The 21,497-nt window shown below is 43.7% G+C and overlaps 1 protein-coding gene across 8 annotated transcripts in view; it reads right to left on the bottom strand.

Moving 5' to 3' along the window:
- FAAP100 (FA core complex associated protein 100) overlaps positions 1–21,497 on the bottom strand; it is a 474,918-nt gene that overhangs the window by 343,136 nt on the left and 110,285 nt on the right. For all 8 annotated transcript variants that reach the window (XM_044085052.1, XM_044085047.1, XM_044085051.1 and 5 more), the window contains one exon: positions 1,406–1,562. In XM_044085052.1, coding sequence (XP_043940987.1) covers positions 1,406–1,562 — 157 coding nt within the window. The remainder of the gene's footprint in view (positions 1–1,405; positions 1,563–21,497) is intronic.

The following is a 21,497-nucleotide window of genomic DNA, read 5'->3' as shown; positions in this document are numbered from 1 at the left end:
GCCCCCACATATTGTATGCATATATTATTGTCAGAGAACAGTAACATATTGCAATTACATGTATCCATGTATATAATTCTAAATATTTAAAATTTATATTTTATATATATATATATATATATATATATATATATATATATATAGACACACATTAAAAGTAAGCTTGATAAATGTAAACACATAAAGGATGTCCCATGACTTGACAGTTGATTCACTCCTCGAATGGGCTATAGGACGATCAGCCATAGGAAATGAATGGATCACATAAGCAGCAGGGACAGTAGAACCCCACTCAAAAAAAATTTCCTTAAGGTGATTATCTTCAATGTCATAAAGACACTTTCAGCAATGATAGGAACACTGGACCGTACACAAGTTGTGCTTCAAGCATGAAGATACCAGTACTGCCAACATCATTATAAAGACATCTGTTACACTTTTGTTTTTAATCCATATAAAAGGTTAATAGAACAGAAATTGGTGTTGCATCATAATACAATTTATGAACGTTAAGTATGAACCTCTATTGCCTGTCATTATTGATCAACTATGATCCCCAGTTATTTATTAGAAGACCAAAAAATTTCTCAAGGGACATGGCAAACTAGGATGTAAAATCACAGACTTTAAAACTTAACAGAATGTCAGGTTTTGCATCAACACACATTTTCTGAATTATAAGAAGTATAAAGCTGTAATACCCGACATGTCTGACTGTAATTTTCAGTGGTTTAGCAAGAAATCAAACATTTTACAAGGGACAGGGCAAAAATATGAAGTAAAATCAAGGTCATTCTGCAAACTCGTAAAGCCGTAGAAATGTTTTATGTTAGCACTTCAAGTGAAGTATCGATTAGCATCTGATTTATTTAGTTTGTTGTGGTTTTGACTAATGTGACTTTTTTTAAGATACTGTTTGTGATTAGTTTTAGAATGTTACACCAGTAGAGCACAGCTGTCAAAACTATGGTACTGCCTTAACATTCTGAGCAGTAAGCAAACACACTATTGTGTTCCAGTCTTCTCCATTGTCTCCCACCTTTCTTCTGTGTTTTCCATCCGGATATGCTGGGATCCTACTACAATGCAATGCACATTTTGCTAATGTGCAACTACAGAACCAACCTACCAATACTGCCTTTCATAACTTCGGATTCAGCTTATGCATCTCAAAGAAAATCATTAAATTTCCTTCACAAGACAAAATATTGCTACCCAGTTCTATTTTGTTTTTGTTTTCCCCTTCTTCTTTTTGCCTTGAATACAGTGACATTCAGGAGTAAAAATAAAATTTGATACTTTACTATGCAAAAACCCTTTTCACTCTGGACTGCTCACCTTAAACAGCACATGTATATCATGAAATGCAAGTTTATAAAAGGGCATCAAATAACCCATCCCTTACCTGTCGGAAACACTGCCTATCCCAGAAAGTAATTCTTTGATCTTCTGGCTTGCTTTTACAGCTGTCAGAGTGTCACAACGACCTTTATCAGGGCACCTTGGTAATCTGCACACCATCAACCTGCCAGCAGTAGACAAAGCCACAAACTCTGTATCTCCTAAACAGTTGGACAAGAGATGCACATAAAATTGTATCATCTTCCATCAAGCTTACATACATATATTAGGCTTTAAGCTGATGTTAGAACTAGATCACATCACCATGACTGTGTAATGACTGCACATACTTTGAGCCACAAACTGAAACCTAAATTTGAAGATCAACTCTGCCATGATTCTACAAATGCTTTAAGTCCTTACCAAAACAATGCCTACATAACAACCTGAGATTTTCATCAGGTGTGAAAATAAGACAAGTGTAAAGTCTAAAATAATAATGTAATTCTTACTACATTCAGAAAGTGCCAGGTTCAGAAACAGGCAATATACAGTTTTAAAAATGCCCCAACAAAGGGTGTCAGTAAAACCTGCAGACGTGCAGCCAGCAGATGTCCTAAGTGACTAGAAAGACTGTACCTCCTAATAAGAGTACAGGAAGACAGAACTTGTTTGATTTGATTGGGGATAGAAAAAAGGGAAAAAAAATCTATCACAAGACAAGGACCATTAAATTCTATTTATCTAATTTCCACCTCATACGCAACACCAGGTTAAACTGGTTTTATGGCTGTCGTATTTATTTATTCTCTAGTGCAATCCAAAGTCCCTTGTCAGTTATATTCCATCTAGTACAAATCGACAGGTAAAAATTACAGTTAAAATACAATCGTATAACTGACTTCAGTGAAAGACTTTTTACAAAAAAGGATGGTTGACATGGCCATCTGATAACATTTGCAACCCTCAAGCTTCAGGCTCAAATCCTACTATCACCCTATAATCACTACATTAACTCTATATTCAAGCAAGGGTAAAGTCTATACTCAAGTGATTACTAAAGGGAACATTGTACTTGTGTATCTTCTATATACAAAGGAAGATTTAATTCTAGCACATGCCTCCACAGCACTGGTATGTAACCAATTCAAGACAAACACTAAACACATGCTCTATTTCAACTACAGTACAAACAAGGCCCAAAAATCATTCCAAGTAGGTCTCCTCTTTACCTTACAAAACTAAAACAAAAAAATACATTACTAGTACATTTTAATCAACAGTAGTCCTCCGTGAATACAACAGACTCGTACCTAATGCAGAAAATAGAGAGGCAAGCATGAAGGAAGGAAGAAAGTACAGTTTTGTACCTACCATAAATGTAGATGTTAGAGTGTACACCCTGCTGCAGTCATCACACTTGGGTTATCCTGTCGTCAGGTGGTCCCGCAGTCAGCTGGAATTCCAAAGTCTTGGTCCGGCGTCGGCTGCTGTCGCTTCTTCCCTGACGTCAGTGCGCCAGGGGTATATATAATGCAAACAATGCCATTTTCTTCAGTTTTTCTTGCCCCAGATGTCAGGTGCCCCCAAAAAGGTGGTCAGTAATTAGTACCAAATTGAGTAAACTTTGCACAAACACAAAATCCCTTCAGCTATAAGCAAATACATCAGGAAGGTATTGTAGAGATTTAGCCAGTTAGATCAGAGGGGATGGAGGGAGGGTAACCTGGACTGCAGCAGTGTGAACACTCGAACATCTACATTTATGGTAGGTACAAAACTATACTATGTTCATCGTGTTACCCTGCTGCAGTCATCACACTTAGGTTGAATCCCAAAGCTAAGGATGGGTGGAGGAATCATAGAGGGTTAGAGGAGACTAGAAGGCCCTGCAGAACTGCAGTGGCGAAGCCCGCCCTAGTCTTAGAGTAATGTGGTAAGTGATAGTTTGGTAAAGGTGTGTACTGAACTCCCAAGTTGCAGCTTCCAAAATCTCCTTGGTTGGAACCCCCCTGAGAAAGGCTGTAGAAGTAGCTGTTGCCCTGGTAGAGTGGGGCCTAATGGTAGCAGGAACTGGTTTTACATGATGGGTATTGCAGAAACGTATGCAATGACCTATCCATTTGGAAATGGTTTGTTTTGATTTAGCCTTCCCTTGTGAAGCTGTAGCATAGGATACAAAGAGCTGGTCAGATTTTCTGAAAGCCTTAGTTTTGTCCAAGTAGTAACAACGTTGCCTGTGAATGTCCAAGGAATGCAGGAGTCTCTCACCTTTGTTCTGTGGATTTGGGAAGAAGGTGGGTAAGTGGATGGTTTGATTTAAAGCCACACTGGAAACCACATTAGGCATAAAGGAAGGATTAGTTCGTAGAGAAACTCTGTCTTGATGAAAAATGAGGAAAGGTTCCACTGCCATTAGTGCCTGCAGCTCTGAGATTCTTCTAGCTGAAGTTATTGCTAGCAGCAGGGCAGTCTTCCATGATAGGAACTGAAGATCTGCAGAGAAAGCTGATTCAAAGGGAGGTAGCGTTAGTTTTTCCAGAACAAAACTGAGGTCCCATGTTGGTGTAGGTGCTCTCCTGGGTGGCCTAATGGTTTTTGCCCCTCTGAGGAACTGCCTTAGAAGTGGATGTGAAAATAAGGGTGGATCCGTGTTGTAGTGGGCTGAAATAGCTGGAGCATGGATTTTAATGGAGGAGAAAGAAAGTCCTTTGTGCAACATTTCAGTTAAATACTGTAGAATGTGAGGCATGTGAGGCTGAATTGTGTCTTGGCCTTTAGCTTGGTTCCAGCCACAAAAGCTTTTCCATTTGTCTGAATAAGCCTTCCTGGTGCTTGGCCTCCTAGCTTCCAGAATAACATCCATAACTGCTTGGGAAAGAGGAGCTGGCTGGATGCTTAGTTGATTTGCCATGCAGCCAGATTTAAGGTTTTGAGCTGGCTGTGAAGAATCTGATTGTTTTGTTGTGTGAGCAAATGGGAAATTTGTGGTAATACCCAAGGTGGGCCGTGGGCCATATTCCTCAATAGCAGGTACCAGTACTGGCATGGCCAGTCTGGGGCTATGACAATCAGTCGTGGTCTCTCCTTTTTGACTTTCAGAAGTACCTTTGTGAGTAGAGGCAATGGAGGGAAGGCATACACTGTCAGGTTTTTCCAACTGAAAGAGAGTGCGTCCACTTTCCAAACTTGATGGTGAAGTGTCCTTGTACAAAATTTTGTTAGTTGATAGTTTTGAGGACTGGCAAACAGGTCTATGTCTGGAAGGCCCCATTTTTGAGTTATCATTGTAAATACTTGTGGATCTAGTTTCCACTCGTGGGGATCCATGATGTTTCTGCTGAGGTCGTCTGCCAATGTATTCTTCTTTCCTGGCAGGAATTGAGCTTGTAACTGAACTTGGTAAGCCAGAGCTGTGTTCCATAAGATCATTGCTTGCCTGCATAGAGGGTAAGAGTGTGTACCCCCTTGTTTGTTTATGTACCACATTACTGTGGTGTTGTCCGTCTTTATTGTAAGTTGTGCTGGATGTAATAGATCCCTGAAGGCTGTCAGAGCTTTCTGTACAGCTAGCATCTCTTTTTGATTGATGTGCAGATTCCTTTGATCTGCAGTCCATACGCCTTGAACGCACTGTCCTGCCATGTGTGCCCCCCAGGCATAGTCTGATTGCATCTGTTGTGATAGTTTGCCTGGCTGGGGGCAAGGTGAAAGGCTGACCCTTGTTGAGGTGACATGCCTGTGACCACCATAGAAACTCCTGCTGTAGGCAGGGAATGAGAGATATCATTGTGTCCAAGCTGTGGCTGTGTTGAGACCATACGCTTTTTAGGTACCACTGTAATTTCCTCATATGCAGCTTTGCAAATGGTATTAGTAGTATGCAAGATGCCATGAAGCCCAAAGCCTGCAGAATTTTTCTTGCAGTTAATTGGGTCTTTGTTGCCATTGTTTTGAAATACTGAGTCAGTTGTTTGTCTGGCAGCAGATAATCCTTCTGGGCCGTTGTATTCAAGCTGGCACCCAGGAATGTCATATTTTATGAGGGTACTAGGTTTTGACTTCTTTTCGTTTACTGTGTACCCCAGGCAATTTAGTAGATGTTTTACAAAAGCCAGATGATGTAAGAGAATGTCCTTGCTTTCTGCTTGGATGAGGCAGTCGTCCAGGTATGGGTATATTTGAATAACTCTTTGTCTGCAGTATGCAATTACTGGTGCCAGGCATTTTGTGAAGACTCTGGGCGCAGTAGATAAGCCAAAGGGCAGTGCAGAGAATTGGTAATGGGTTGAACCTGTAATGAAACGGAGGTATCTTCTGCAACTTTATCTGATAGGGACATGCAGGTATGCCTCCTTGAGGTCCAACGTTACTAGCCATGCTTCCTTGCCCAACATGGGAAGAAGCTGCTGTAGTGTTAGCATCTTGAATTTGGGTACTTGTAAGAAGGTGTTTAGAATTGAAAGGTCCAGAATTGTTCTCCAGGCATTGTCCTTTCTGGGCACTAGAAAGAGTCTTGAATAAAATCCTTGGCCTTGCTCTCGAGTAGGTACCAGTGAAATGGCTCTCATGTCCATGAGAGCTGTAATTTGTTTTTGTGCCTCTGCCCATTGATTTTGTGGCAGGTTTGGCATTCCTCTTTTCATTGGCAAGGTGTGAAAATGGAATCTGTATACTCATAAAATTATGTCTAGGACCCATTTGTCCTTTGTGACAATGTGCCAATTGTCTGAAAAAAGTGCGAGTTTTCCCCCCAAGGGGGCTGCCAAGAGAGTGTTGCTTGGCCAGATGAGGTGCAAGTCATTGAGTTTGCCTTCTGGTAGATTGGGACCTGTCTTCTCCTCCCTTCTGTGTTGTAGTGCCCCATTGGCGAGGTTTGTACTGGGCTTGTGGTTGTCCTCTGCCTCTTGGACGTCTGTATTTACCCCTCTGTGGTCTGTCAGTAGCTGGAAAGGATCAATTTTTTGTTGGCCAGTTTCTGTTGAAGCGAGGGGGCTGTACCTGCAGGAAATCTTTGACTGTCTGCATAGATTTTGCCTTATCCTCCATTTTCTTTAAGACTTCTTCTGCTTTAACTCCAAAAAGAACATCCTGCTGTATGGGAGCATCTAGAAGTTTTGCTTTAACATGATCAGGCAGAGTTTGTTCCTTTAACCAAGCATGCCTACGTATAACAGACCCAGTGACAGCTGCTCTGCAGGAGGCCTCCAACGAATCAAACCCACATTGTAAGGTGTTTGCCCACCTGTTCAGTTGCATGCAACAGATCCTGCATTTCTTTCAATTCAGACTGTTGAGGGAGAGTGGTCATTCTTTGCTATAACTGAGAGATTAGAATTTGCTGATACTTAAGCATGTGAAATTGGCAATTTAGTGCCCTCATAGCTAGAGTGGCTGAGGTGTAAACCTTTTTCTCCCACCTGTCTAGTGCTCTGGAATCCCTCTCTGAGGGTACAGGATTTTTAGCCATAGAAGCCTTAGCCCCCTTGGGACCCTGGGAGATAGTCTCTGGGTCAGCAACAGGGCTTTTATAAAGAAATTTGTGGGAATCAGGCACTCTATAGTATCTGTCAGGCTTGGCCGGAGCAGGAGGTAGAGAGTCTGGGTTCAAACTGGATTCTAAGTAAACATCATCCACAATGTCTAAAACTGGTGGGATAGCAAGTGGTCTGTGCTGGGGGAGTAAAAGAAACTCTCTGAGCCTTTTCTTAGAGTCAGAGTAGTCCTGACCTTCCCAGTGAAAATGTTCCCTCATAGTGTGTAAAGTTTCCCCAAAGGAGTAGTCTTCAGGAGGAGAAGCTGAGGGAATGGAATCCTCAGCATTAGAATCTTCATAAGGGGAGAAGGAGTAATCTTGGTCCTCAGAGGAGTCTGAAGAAATGGACACTTGTTCAGAAGATGCATAATCTTCCTCTTGTCTAGGCTTTTTGTTAGGAGGGGGCTGGGAACCCCTGATTAAAGAGATCAAATCTTCAGCCATTTTGAGCATCTGTTTCTTAGGCATGGGGCCTTGAACAGGGGACTGAAGTGCAGTCCTTTTAGATTTAATAGGAGTCTTCGTCTTAGGATACGTTTTAATGGTGAGCGTCGTCGGTCTGAAAACGCCTTCAGAAACCGATGACGTTTCTGCAGCACCGACATCTTTTTCAGCAATGTTGTAGGTAGGACCTGAACAAAATGGCTGCGTCGGCCTGGTACATTCCACCAAAAGTTCCGAAGCGGTCTCGGGTTCCAGATCTGCAGTAGTCAGGGGCTGCATCGGAGCCTCACTGAGGACAGGAGAACTGGAGACCGGACCAGCCGAGGCCTCGGAATCTGGCTTAGGCCTGGGCTGTCTGTTCTTATCCTTGCGTTTTTTGTGCACGCCGGTAGTCGGTTGCTCCGACGGCATAGTGTAGTTAAATTTTCTACCGTAGTGTCGTGCAAAATCAAAGCGTCTTTTCATAGTACGCTTATTAAACCTAGCACAAAACCGACAACTAGTGACATCATGGTCTGGGCCTAGGCAAGGTATGCAATAAGAATGAAAATCCTTATGAGGTATTTGCTTCCCACAAGAAATACAATTGTTAACTTTTTCTGACATCGGTCTGAGGCAAGAAAAGCTTCCCCAACAGGGTACTTAGCTTTATAGAAGACTTCGGTCTGAAATTCGAATTCAGAAATCTCAGGAGTCGGCCGACCGGCACTTGCAAACTGCTTCTGCTTCGGGCACCTCACAGCAAGAAAGACTGAAGAAAATGGCGTTGGTTGCATTATATATACCCCTGGCACACTGACGTCAGGGAAGAAGCGACAGCAACCGACGCCGGACCTAGACTTTGGAATTCTGGCCAACTGCGGGACCACCTGATGACAGGATAACCCAAGTGTGATGACTGCAGCAGGGTAACACGATGAACATCAGACTTTCACCAACAATCTTAAGATGTCTATGTCACCTGCCAAGTTTGACTGTTAATGGCACTTTCCTTTTCTCTTCCTTGTCAGCACTGAACTTAAATATCCCTAGTTGTATATCTGGACAATAAAAAAGAAGACTACAAGAAGTAAAAGTCTGCTCATGGGATGTAATATTTTTAGTTATATATTCGCTGTATTGTTATGCAGGCTACACATCAAGCTGGTTAAATGGGTTACCCATTACAAAATCTAAGTTACAGAACTTCAAATACCATATGGTCAACACCATATGATCGAAGTTCCGTAACTTTGAAATTAAAAAAATAAATAAAACAAACAAAGCGTACCCTGACGGGTTAAAGCGGGGGGGGGCACCCTGCACCCCCCAACACCCCCGCAAAGTACAGTTTTGTACCTACCATAAATGTAGATGTTCGAAGATCCACATTGCTGCAGTCCTTACACTTGGGTAGTCCGCTGTCCTCGGTCGGCCCGACTATCAAAGTATAAGGCTGACGTCGGTCAAGGCACATTTGACTGACATCAGGACGTCAGGGTACAAATGCGCATGACCGACGTCATATCCTCAGTCTTTTCTTGCCCCAGATGTCAGAAGACCCTAGAAATAAAGGTCAAAACCAAAAGACAGCAAACCAACAACCAACCATCCTGGCACTAATAATATGTACAATATATACAATATACACCCTATTAACAACCCAACCCACACAACCGCCTCCAAGAGGGAAGGAGGGTAAATTGGACTGCAGCAATGTGGATCTTGAACATCTACATTTATGGTAGGTACAAAACTGTACTATGTTCTTCATCTCACATTGCTGCAGTCCTTACACTTGGGTAGAATCCCAAAGCAGAGGTAAGGGAGGATGGCTAAACTATAAGGAAGCAGGAGCTGCCAAAATGCCCTGCAAAACAGCAGTGGCAAAACCAGCCCTGGATTTAGAGTAAAGTGGAAGGTGATAATGCCTAGAGAAAGTATGCACTGAACTCCAAGTAGCTGCCTCCAAAATATCCTTAGTCGCCACCCCCCTCAAAAAAGCTGTCGAAGTGGCAGTAGCCCTAGTGGAACGAGGCCTAATCCCAGCTGGAATTTCCTTGCCATGATGGGAATAACAGAAAGCAATGCAAAACCCAATCCACTTAGAAATAGTTTGTTTTGACACAGGCTTGCCCTGAGAACTCAAAGCAAAAGAAACAAATAACTGCTGAGACTGCCTGAACCCCTTAGTTCTGTCCAAATAATATCGCAACTGCCTGTGTACATCTAAAGTGTGCAAAATCTTTTCCCCTTTATTTTGGGGATTTGCATAAAAAGTAGGCAAATGAATAGTTTGGTTTAAAGCCACACTAGAAACCACTTTAGGCATAAAGGAAGGATTAGTACGTAAAGATACCCTATCCTTATGGAAAATTAAGAAAGGCTCAACTGCCATAAGGGCCTGTAACTCAGAAACCCTTCTTGCAGAGGTAATAGCCAACAAAAAAGCAGTCTTCCATGATAAAAACTTTAACTCAGCAGTAGCTGCAGGCTCAAAAGGTTGTAGAGTGAGTTTCTCCAACACAAAATTGAGATCCCAAGCAGGCGTAGGAGCACTTCGTGGGGGTCTTATATTCTTTGCCCCTCTAAGAAATTGCTTGAACAAAGGATGAGAAAACAATGGTGGGTCACAATCATAGTGAGCTGAAATTGCTGCAGCATGAACCTTAATAGAAGAGAAGGACAAACCTTTGTCCAGTAACTCAGTAAGATATTGAAGAGCCACACTTAAATTAGGCTCAGAAACATCAAAATCCTTTGCTGCACTCCAAAATAAAAATCTCTTCCATTTATCTGCGTACACTTTCCTTGTACTAGGCCTTCTAGCTTCCAAAATAACATTCAAAACTTGCTGTGGAAGTGGAGGCCCACTACGGTTCAAAACAGAATATGCCAGGCTGTTAGGTGCAGAGAGTGAAGCTTGACATTGAGCAAATGACTGTCCTCCTGAGACAACAGGTGTGGAATCAAGGTAAAGGCCATGGAGGCTTCCGTACCAGGCTTCTCAGTAATGGGTACCAATGCTGTCGAGGCCAATCTGGAGCTATCAAAATCATCCTTGGCTTGTCTTGTCTGGCCTTCAGTAGCACCTTTGGGAGGAGAGGCAGAGGTGGAAAGGCATACACATGAAGATTGCTCCAATTGAAAGAAAGAGCATCCACTTTCCAAGCTGTGGGATGAAACCTTTTTGTGCAAAACTTTGGCAGCTGGTGGTTTAGTGGAGAAGCGAACAGATCTATGTCTGGAGTTCCCCATGACACTGTCAATTTCTGAAATACATGAGGATCCAATTTCCACTGTGGGGATCCATAATTTGTCTGCTCAACACATCTGCTAAGGAGTTCTGTGCTCCTGGCAGAAACCTTGCCTGAAGATTTAGCTGTAAACTGAGAGCAGTCTCCCACAAAATCATTGCTTGCCTGCAGAGGGATAAGAATGTGTTCCGCCTTGCTTGTTGATGTACCACATGACAGTTGTGTTGTCTGTTAGAATCAACACCTGCCCTGGAAGAAGTAAATCCTTGAAAGCTATTAATGCAAACTGGACTGCTAACATCTCTTTCAAGTTGATATGTAGATGCTGTAGTCTGGCAGGCCACTTGTCTTGTATCCACTTTCCATTCAGATGAGCTCCCAAGCTATGTCTGAGGCATCTGTCGTTAGAATCTGACTCGCCTCTGGCCGGGTCACAGAGAGTCCCTTGTTTAGGTGACATTCCTGAGCCCACCACAAAAATTCCTTTTGAATGCAAGGTATTATTTGAATGACAGTGTCCAAATCCTGGCAGTGCTGTGTCCATACATTTTTGAGATACCATTGCAGCTTCCTCATATGCAGTTTGGCATTGGGAAGCACCAGAATACAAGATGCCATGAACCCCAAGGCTTGAAGGACTGTCCTTGCAGTCAGCCTGGACAGATGAGACAACTGATGAAAGTAAAGGGAAAGATTCTTTTGTTTGTCCGGGGTCAAAAAGGCCATCTGGGATGCTGTATTCAGTCTCACACCCAGAAAGCACATGTCCTGAGAGGGTACTAGACTGGACTTTATTTCGTTCACAGAATACCCCAGGCATCTTAGCACTGCTATCACATAGTGTAGATGATGAAGAAGTTCATCCTTTCCTTGAGCCAGAATCAGGCAATCGTCCAAGTAAGGATAAATCTGTATTCCTTTTAACCTGAGGAAAGCTATCACTGGAGCCAGAACCTTCGTGAACACTCTGGGCGCAGTAGATAAGCCAAAGGGCAATGCAGAGAACTGATAATGAGAATTCCCAGCTCGAAAACGCAGATACTTCCTGCAACTCAGTCTGATAGGAACATGAAGATAAGCCTCCTTGAGATCTAAAGTTACCATCCAATGATCTTTGCCCAGCAGAGGTAAAAGCTGCTGTAACGTCAACATTTTGAACTTGGGAATGTCCAAATAAGTGATGAGGATAGATAGGTCCAAAATTGGTCTCCACGTGTTCCCTTTCTTCGGTCCTAGGAACAGGCGAGAATAAAATCCTAGGCCCACCTCTGGCATAGGCACCGGCTGAATGGCCCCTATTTGGAGTAACAGAGAAATTTGCTTGTGATCCTCTATTCTTTGTGGAGGAGGAACGTCTGGCATGCCTTTGAAAGGAGGCAAGGTATGGAAATAAAACCTGTAACCGTGGTGTATGATATCCAATACCCATCTGTCTTGGGTAATTAAACTCCAACTTTCTTTGAAAAGTGCCAACCTTCCTCCCAAAGGTGCTGCCAGACGAGAAGGCTCTGGCAGCTGAAAAGGTAGGTCATTGGGTCTGTTTACGAAAGGACTGACCCCTGCCCTCACCCGAAGACTGTGCAGGAGAACTCCCTGTTCTAGGCCTGAAAGAGCCCTGAGCTCTGCCTCTACCACGTCTAGCTCTACCCCTAGACTGGGAATCATAAGAAGGATACGTCCACCCCTTAGCAGGCCAATTTCTACTAAACTTTGGAGGCTGAACCTGCAAAAAATCTTTAACAGTCTGCATAGACTTAGCCTTGTCTTCCATTTTCTTTAAAACTGACTCAACAGGAGAACCAAACAACACATCAGATTGTAAAGGAGCATCTAAAATCCTTGTTTTAACATGGTCAGATAAATTCTGATCCTCAGCCAGGCGTGCCTGCGAATAACTGACCCAGTGGCAGCCACCCTAGACGAGGCCTGTACAGCATCAAAACCACATTGCAAAGAATGCTTACCCACCTGTTCAGAAACATGCACTAAATCTTGCAACTCTTTACAATCAATACCTTCCGCCAGAGCATCAACCTTAGACTTCAATTGTGAAAGGAGATAATTTTGGTATTTCAACATGTGAAACTGGCAATTCAAAGCCCTCATAGCTAGAGTGGAGGAAGTATAAACTTTCTTTCCCCATCTATCCAAAGCCCTGGCCTCTTTATCAGAAGGAACCGGATTCTTGACAACAGAAGCCTTAACACCTTTACGCCCCTGACTAACAGTTTCTGGGTCCGCCCTAGGACTCTTAAAAGATACTTATGAGCTTCAGGCACCCTGTAATACCTATCCGGTTTAACAGGAGCAGGAGGCAAAGAATCAGGATTAAGAGAAGCCTCTGAAAAAACATCTTCCACCACATCCAAAACAGGAGGTATAGCCAAAGGCCTATGCTGGGGTAAAACAAAATTCCTAAGCCTTTTCCTGGAATCAGAGAAGTCCTGACCTTCCCACTTAAAATGTTCCCTCATGGAATGAAGAGTTTCTGAAAATGAAAAATCCTCAGGAGGAGAAGCAGAAGGAGTAGAATCATCCACCTCCGAATCAGAATAAGGAGAATACTCCTGCAAGTCTTCAGCCGAAGACTCTGAAACATCCGAAGCCTGCTCAAAACTCCCTAACTCAGGCTCCACCCTAGGCCTCTTATCAGAAGGGGGCAAGGAACCCCTAATCAAAGTAATCAAATCTTCTGCCATTTTAAGCATATGCTTCTTGGGCACAGTTCCAGAAGAACTAGGGGTGACACCAACTGAAGCTAAACCTGGCCTGCCTCTGGGAGAAGCCTTGGAAACAGAAGGAGAAGGCCTAACCACCTTAGGAAGAGAGGGTAGTATAGTAGCCTGAGAAGCCCCTTCAGCCTGACCTGCCTCCTGAGAGGCCACATCCTGCAACAACAAAGTCTCTCCCTGGGAACCCAAAAAAACCTCCGGTGGAACCACCGGCTCCACCGACACCTCTAAAGAACCGGCGTCCAGTACGGACGGTTCTTCTAGCCTAGGCTTAACTGCTTTGTCCTTGCGCTTCTTCGAGGAAGCGGGCGTCGGAGCATCCGACGGCATTTTATAATTGCACCGCTTCCCGAAGACTAACCTGGCACAATCTAACCGTCTCTTTATCGTGCGCTTATTGAATCTAGCACAAGAGTGGCACCCAACAACGTCGTGCTCAGGCCCTAAACAAGGAATACACAAAGTATGATAATCTCTATGCGGTATCTGTTTCCCACAAGAAATACAATTATTCACTTTTTTTGACATCCGGTAAACCACTGAGGCAAGAAAAAACTAAAATATTCCCCAACGGGGTACTTAGCCAACTCTGAGTCGGTCTGAAACTCCGGAATCGAAAAATTTCAGAACGCCAACCGGCACTTGCAAAGCTGCTTCTGCATCGGACCATGCGGCAAAAAAGACTGAGGATATGACGTCGGTCATGCGCATTTGTACCCTGACGTCCTGATGTCAGTCAAATGCGCCTTGACCGACGTCAGCCTTATACTTTGATAGTCGGGCCGACCGAGGACAGCGGACTACCCAAGTGTAAGGACTGCAGCAATGTGAGATGAAGAACATCTTAAATATACCAACTCCGAGATCACACATTAATGCACTATGGTGCGGAAAGGGAAGAGTTCCGTTTCCTTCACTGTAGCGCGTTCTCAGAGTTGCTATATTTAAGCAGTGGGGTGGGGTTGCCCCACTGCCTACGCACTTTACTTTTTCTTTTTTTTTTTTTTGGTCTATTTTGATGATTTTGAATTTTCAATTGTTTGATCATTTAAGGTCGACCTTAAGTGATTCGAACAACTGAAAATTCAATGTTCCAATAGGAACCCGGTTAAATGCTGGTTGCATTTTTTGCATATTAACCATGACATATGAAGTTAAACATTAAATGCATGGATTTATACTATACTGAGGAAAAAGTGCATATTCTTAAATAGAAAATACTGAAAAAACCCACAACAACATTTATGGTTTTCAGCTAAAAACGGGACATTTAAGAATGCATACTGTGATTAGCAGAGCTGACTAACAACCTTGTAAACAAAATTTAACATTAAAAGTAACAAGAATGCAAATGGACATTCCAGAAAGTTCAGTTGTGTACACTTACCATAAACGTAGATGTTCGAGTGTATTCACTGCTGCACTCATTACATTTGAGTTATATGCCTGCAGGCAGCCCTCAGCCAGCCTGAACACCAGAGTCTTGGATTCCTGCATCGGATGCTGTCCCTTCTTCCATGACGTCTGGTCAGGGGTATAAACATGCAGCCGACGCCATTACATCAATTTTTGTTGCCCCAGATATCAGGTGCCCCCATAATGGGAAGCAATTATATGTTATGTTACACCTCCAACGAAAAGCAAATACAACAGAAAGCTAAGTGGGGAGGTTGGAGCAGCCTATATATCTCTGGAGGAGTGTTCCCAGAACAAGAATCTGGTAGTCTATTGGCCGTTTTAGGCCAATTTCTAGCTCTTTCAAGTCCCCCTGTATAAAACCCGCTTTAGTGCGATTTTGCGTATAGAGCCGCATCGGACAGCTCCGCTTAATTGGGTTTAAACCATTCTCGGCTCCACAAAGTCTGCACTTCACTTTTTCCCTTAGAACTGATCTAGTTCTCATAATAAACACTCTATTCCAACTCTAAAGCCTGGCACTTGCTCACTAAAGCAATTATATAAGTCAGCACTAAAAAATTAGAAGCACTACACCCTCACAAACTCCCCTTGAGTACTTTGTTCCCCATTGGCCCTTTTTCAATTATAAAGGAATTCCCAATACTATTCTAGCATGTCCAAAGGTCAGTTATCAATCTCCTCTCCAGTCCAGCTGGTGAATCTGGGAATCTTGAGGCAATGTTACAAACTGCCTCATGTACACAGACAACCCTCTCCTCCTCCCAACAAATTCCAACACATGTGAGAGATGCAACCATATAGCCAAACTGGAGGCTAATCTCTCTCAATTCAGTACTGGCGTAACCAGTCAGGAGGAGAAGGAAACCACACTCACTACAATTCCAGTCTCACACAGACCTACCACAACAGCAAACCAAACACATACACACACAAAAACATACTCGGAGGCTCTAAATAAAAATCTGCCTATGCAACACATAGCTCACAAAGCCAGTGTGCCGAACAGTCACAGCCCTTAAGGCTAAACAACACACCTGATACACTTGTACTAGGTGACTCTATCGTCAGGCACAGTGACGTGCCGCTCACCAGGCTGAACAAGGAGAAGGTCATGGTGAGCTGCCTGTCTGGCGCTAGGATCCACCACATAACACAAGCACTCAGGTCACTCCGAGGCAAGTACAAATATGACTCAGTCATTGTCCATGCTGGTGTGAATGAACTGAGACGTACCCTCCCTGGACTACATGAAAAGGGACATAGAGGAGTTGTCTGAGCATGTAGCCCAGGCCGGTATGACCCTGACCTTGAGTAGCATCTTACCCTCACCAACAATGATGCCACAATATGAAGACAAAATGATCAATTTCAACAATTGGCTTAAGTATTGGTGTCATTCAAAGGGGATCCAATGGCTGTCTGCCTGGGATGACATGCTCAACAAGCCACGATGCTTTGCTAGGGACGGCTTGCACCTGTCACCCCTGGGCTTTCGGATATTGGCAAAGGCTCTTGCCACCCCCATAGTGCCTTTTTAGGCAAGGCTCAAAAGACAAACCCACCTCCATAGGTATCACAAAGGATAAGAAACTAAGAATAATGCTACTCAACGCCAGAAGTCTAAACCTCAAGATGCACACACTCGAAACTCTCCTTAGCATGGAGAACATCGATATCTGTGCAGTAACAGAAACCTGGTTCAAGGCTCCCGAGAGCACCCCAGCACTACCAGGTTATACCTCATACCATGTTTTTCGGCCCTAAAACTTGGACCGAACTACAAAAGGAGGGGGAGTATCAATATTCGTCAAAGATAACGGAAGCGGAGAACGTAGTAGGCTAAAACCACTTCAAGTTTATTTAAAACACAAGACACATAGCACATAAAACAAAAAATACTTGTAGCACCAAAACATGAAATGAACGCCTTCCCTAAACAAGCGTTTTCGTCCTGAATGGACTTCATCAGATAAATCAAGTATTCTTAGTTCATCTTTTATACTAAGTTAAAAACATCTTACCCAATCAATTTCATAATACAATTTTAAACCCTCAAATCCAACCTTCAAGCTGATTAATAATATGCTACTAAAAAAGGAGAGCATAATAAATTATTAATCAGCTTGAAGGTTGGATTTGAGGGTTTAAAATTGTATTATGAAATTGATTGGGTAAGATGTTTTTAACTTAGTATAAAAGATGAACTAAGAATAATTGATTTATCTGATGAAGTCCATTCAGGACGAAAACGCTTGTTTAGGGAAGGCGTTCATTTCATGTTTTGGTGCTACAAGTATTTTTTGTTTTACGTGCTACGTGTCTTGTGTTTTAAATAAACTTGAAGTGGTTTTAGCCTACTACGTTCTCCGCTTTCGTTGTTTGTGGAGTTTAGTCAGTTGGATATCGCTTTTTTTCGGTTTGATTCGTCAAAGATACCCACACCTCCAGGTTGGTGGCACAGCACGAAGCATCAGAGACTATACATGTGCAACTAACAGTGGGTAAAACTGCCTTCCAGTTTATAGCCTGCTACAGACCACCCTCCCAAACCCAGGAACCCCACTCGGCCTTCCTGAGAACACTGGAAAATATGAAGGTCTCTCCAAACACCATTATATTGGGCGACTTCAACTACCCCGTAGCCCGAAGGTTCCTAGAATTTATAAACTCAAATGCTATGGAACAACTTGATGCCACTCCCACAAGAGGGGAAAACATACTGGACCTGATCATCACCAACATGGGGACTCTATGCTCCAGACCAGAAGTGTATCCCTCACTGGTAAGATCAGACCATAAACTAATCTCACTAGATATTCACATCCCGACCCCAGCCCCTGCCCAGAAAACCACAGTGAAAAACTTCTCTAAAGCAAATTTCACACTCCTCAAAACTGAGGTGGAATCCTTCAAAGCCCCCAGGCCTGTGGAAAATATGGCCCAGACCGCAGAATCCTTTATAAACGCATTCTATGAACACCTTCAGGAATGCATGGATCATGCAATCCGAAATAAAACCAAGACCCAATCCTCCAAAGTTAGGGGTCCTCTCTGGTGGACCCCAGCCATAAACAAACTATATAATAGAAGGAGGAAGCTACTACATGACAGAGCAAAATCGCAAAAAGGGAAGGCATCTCTGATCAGTATTAGCAAAAAACTACGGGCACTCATAAAATCGTCTAAGGCCAGCTTCGAGAGAAAAATTGCACAGGACACTAAGGATAATCACAAGGTTTCTTTAGTTATGTTAGGAACCTGGGTGGGAATTCCCAGATATGCTCAGAATTAGTCGAAAATGACAAAAAATACACCGAACCCACAGACATTGCCAACATCCTAGCTGACAGGTTCAGCGCAAACTTCTCCCCCCCTTCCCCACCAAAAGGGCAAATATCTATCCCAGCAGAGTGCTGCCCCCTGACATATCAGATGCTCAGGTAAGAGCTGCCCTCTCCACAGCAAAAAACACAACACAGGTGTCCCAGGCTGCGTCCTACATGAACTCCAAGAAGAACTAAACCCAAACATAAAACTACTGTTCAATCTCAGCCTTACTATAGGATATGTACCCAAAGAGTGGCGTAAAGCAACAGTGGTCCCTCTCCACAAAGGTGGTGCCTCAACGGATCCTGGAAACTATCGCCCCATAAGCTTGACTAGCTTGGTCTGCAAAGCTATGGAAAGGATCATCATGGACTTCATAAATAAAGATATTGGGGACCTATAGACACTGGATCCTACCCAGTTCGGCTTTGTTAAGGGCAGATCCTGCCTCTTAAACCTGGTCGATTTCTTTGAAACAGTCACCAAGGCCATTGACGAGGGGAAGGTGGTCCACACAGCCTACCTGGACCTTGCAACAGCCTTCGATACAATACCCCACTCAGGCATTATAGATAAGCTCACCAGCTTAAATATAAACCCCTATGTCACTAGATGGGTTGCAAACTGGCTCAAGGACAGAACCCAGAACCCACATGGTTAGAATTGCTGGAGCCATGTCAGACTCCAAACCAGTTACAAGTGGCGTCCCACAAGGATCAGTCCTGGGGCCTCTCTTGTTTGGTATATATTTCTCGGAGGTACAGGCTAACACAGAAGGACTGTGGCTGACCAAGTTCGCAGATGACTGCAAACTGGGCGCCATAATAGACTCTCCAACCGACACAAGCATCCTACAAAAGGGCCTCATAGAAACAGACAACTGGTGCCAGAGCCATGGCCTCAAGCTAAACACCAAAAAGTGTATAGTCATCCCCTTTGGCAAAAACAAAGTGCCCACAAATTACCACATAGGTGGTAATCCATTAAACTCAGAAGACGTAATTAGGGACCTGGGGACCCAAGTTGATAGCAATCTCTCATTTGACAACCACGTGGCCAAAGTGGTTAGAAAAACATTTTATATAGCCCACCTAATCATGAAGGGATTCACATCTAGATCAGGGGAGGTCATCGTGCCTCTTTACTCATCCCTCATCAGGCCCATAATCGAGTACAATGCCCCTTTTGGGATGTACCTTACCAGACACCTGCAGCAACTGGAAAGACCCCAAAAGTATCTCACCAAGAGGATCAAAGGGCTCAAACAGATGCCATATGCTGCCCGGTTAAAGAAACTCCAGCTCTACTCAGTGGCATACCGCCTGCTCAGAGGCGATCTGTGCCTGACGTATAAAGCCATGTCCAACCCTGAATTAATGGACATGCGGCACCTCAGAAAATCCAAATCCCATCGAGCTATGCGCTCGAGAGACTTGAATCTCAGCACTGAAATAAATAGGACATGCTGGAGGGACAGATTCATAACCCAGAGGCTCCCTTCACTCTGGAATAAAATCCCAGTCCAGGTTAGGCAGAGTCCCTCATTGACTCTCTTCAAGAGGAATCTTGATGAGTGGATGGGAGATAGTAGGTTTACCCCGGGTATCACTTCTGTGTCACTGTTAGACAGAGGCACAGTATACTAACCTTGAAAAAGGGCATAGCAAAATTCATTTAAAATGGGTGGCGAAAGCCAAACACACTCTGGCTAGGCTTATAAATGCCCTAGGGGAGATAGCCTAGTATGAACCTATGAACCTAAAGGTAGAGCCAAGAGAAGTCAGGGGGCTGGAGAGAGGGTAAAGTAGTTGTGTACACTTACCAAAAATGTAAATGTTCAAGTGAATTCACTGTTGCAGTCGTTACATTTGGGTTATCTGCCTACAGGTAGCCCTCAGCCGGCCTGAATATCAAAGTCTTGGATTCCTGCGTCGGATGCCGTCTCTTCTTCCATGACGTCAGGGGTATAAAACATGCAGCCAATGCCATTATATCAGTTTTTCTTGCCCCAGATGTCAGGTGCCCCCATAATGGGAAGCAATTATATGTTAGATTACACCTCCAACAAAAAGCAAATACACCAGAAAGCTGAAATACACTAAACAAGAAGAAATGTATAGCCAAGAGAAGTCAGAGGGCTGGAGGGAGGGTAAACAGGACTGCAACAGTGAATACACTCGAACATCTACATTTATGGTAAGTGTACACAACTGTACTATGTTCTTCGTGTTTCAATGTTGCAGTCATTACATCTGGGTTGATTCCCAAAGCTAAGGAAGGGAGGAGGAAGTTAGAGAGCATTAGGACCAGCTATTAAGCCCTGCAAAACAGCAGTGGCACAACCAGCTCTGGATTTAGAAAACATAGGCATGTGGTAATGCTTGGTGAAGGTATGTACAGAGCTCCAGGTAGCAGCTTCTAGGATGTCCCTGGTGGGGACACCTCTGAGAAAGGCTCTAGAGGTAGATGCAACCCTGGTGGAATGTGATCTTATCCCCTGTGGGGTAGGTTTTCCATGGCGCTTATAGCAGAAATGAATGCAATGGGCTATCCACTTAGAAATGGTTTGCTTTGAAATGGCCTTCCCCTCTGCCCCTGCAGCAAAGCCAACTAGCAGCTGTTCAGATTTTCTGAGAGGCTTAGTCCTGTCCAAATAAAATCTAAGTTGCCTGTGCACGTCCAAAGAGTGCAGTATTTGTTCTCCTTTGTTTTGTGGATTTGGGAAAAAAAGTAGGCAAATGAATGGACTGACTAAGGGCCACACTAGACACCACCTTGGGCATAAAGGAAGGATTGGTCCAGAGGGACACCCTGTCTGCATGGAAGATGATGAATGGCTCCACTGCCATGAGGGCCTGTAATTCAGACACTTTTCTTGCTGAAATGATGGCTAAAGGAAGGCTGTTTTCCAAGAAAGGAATTTCAACTCTGCAGTTGCAGCTGGCTCAAAAGGAGGTAGAGTGAGCTTTTCCAATACAAAGTTAAGGTCTCAGGCTGGAGTAGGGGCTCTCCTGGGTGGTCTTAAATTTTTGGCCCCTCTGAGGAATTGCTTTAGCAGGGGGTGAGAGAAGAGGGGTGGTTCAGTATTATAATGAGCTGAAATGGCAGAGGCATGAATTTTAATTGACGAGAAGGAAAGGCCCTTGTGGAGCATCTCTGTGAATTACTTAAGAATATGCGGTAAGCTGGGCACCGTTGTGCCCATCCCGAGTCTTGCTCCAGGAACAGTATCTTTTCCACTTTTCAGCATAGGATTTTCTAGAACTAGGCCTCCTTGCCTCCAGAATGATATCTAGCACCTGCTTACTGAGGGATGTTATTGGACAGCTCAAGGAATAAGCCAGGCTGCAAGGTTCAGGGTTTGAAGTTGAGGGTGCAAAATCTGGCCCCCCTGCTGTAGCAGCAGGGAAGGGGTCTGAGGCAGGTGCCATGGTTCTAGCAGTGACATACTGCGCAAGAGGG

This window comes from Protopterus annectens, chromosome 10.part0, assembly GCF_019279795.1.
Source record: "Protopterus annectens isolate FY-2018-M chromosome 10.part0, PAN1.0, whole genome shotgun sequence".
NCBI classification, from domain to species: Eukaryota; Metazoa; Chordata; order Ceratodontiformes; family Protopteridae; genus Protopterus; species Protopterus annectens.
The sequence above is the reverse complement of the archived record's forward strand: the minus strand, read 5'-3'. Positions and strand labels throughout refer to the sequence as shown.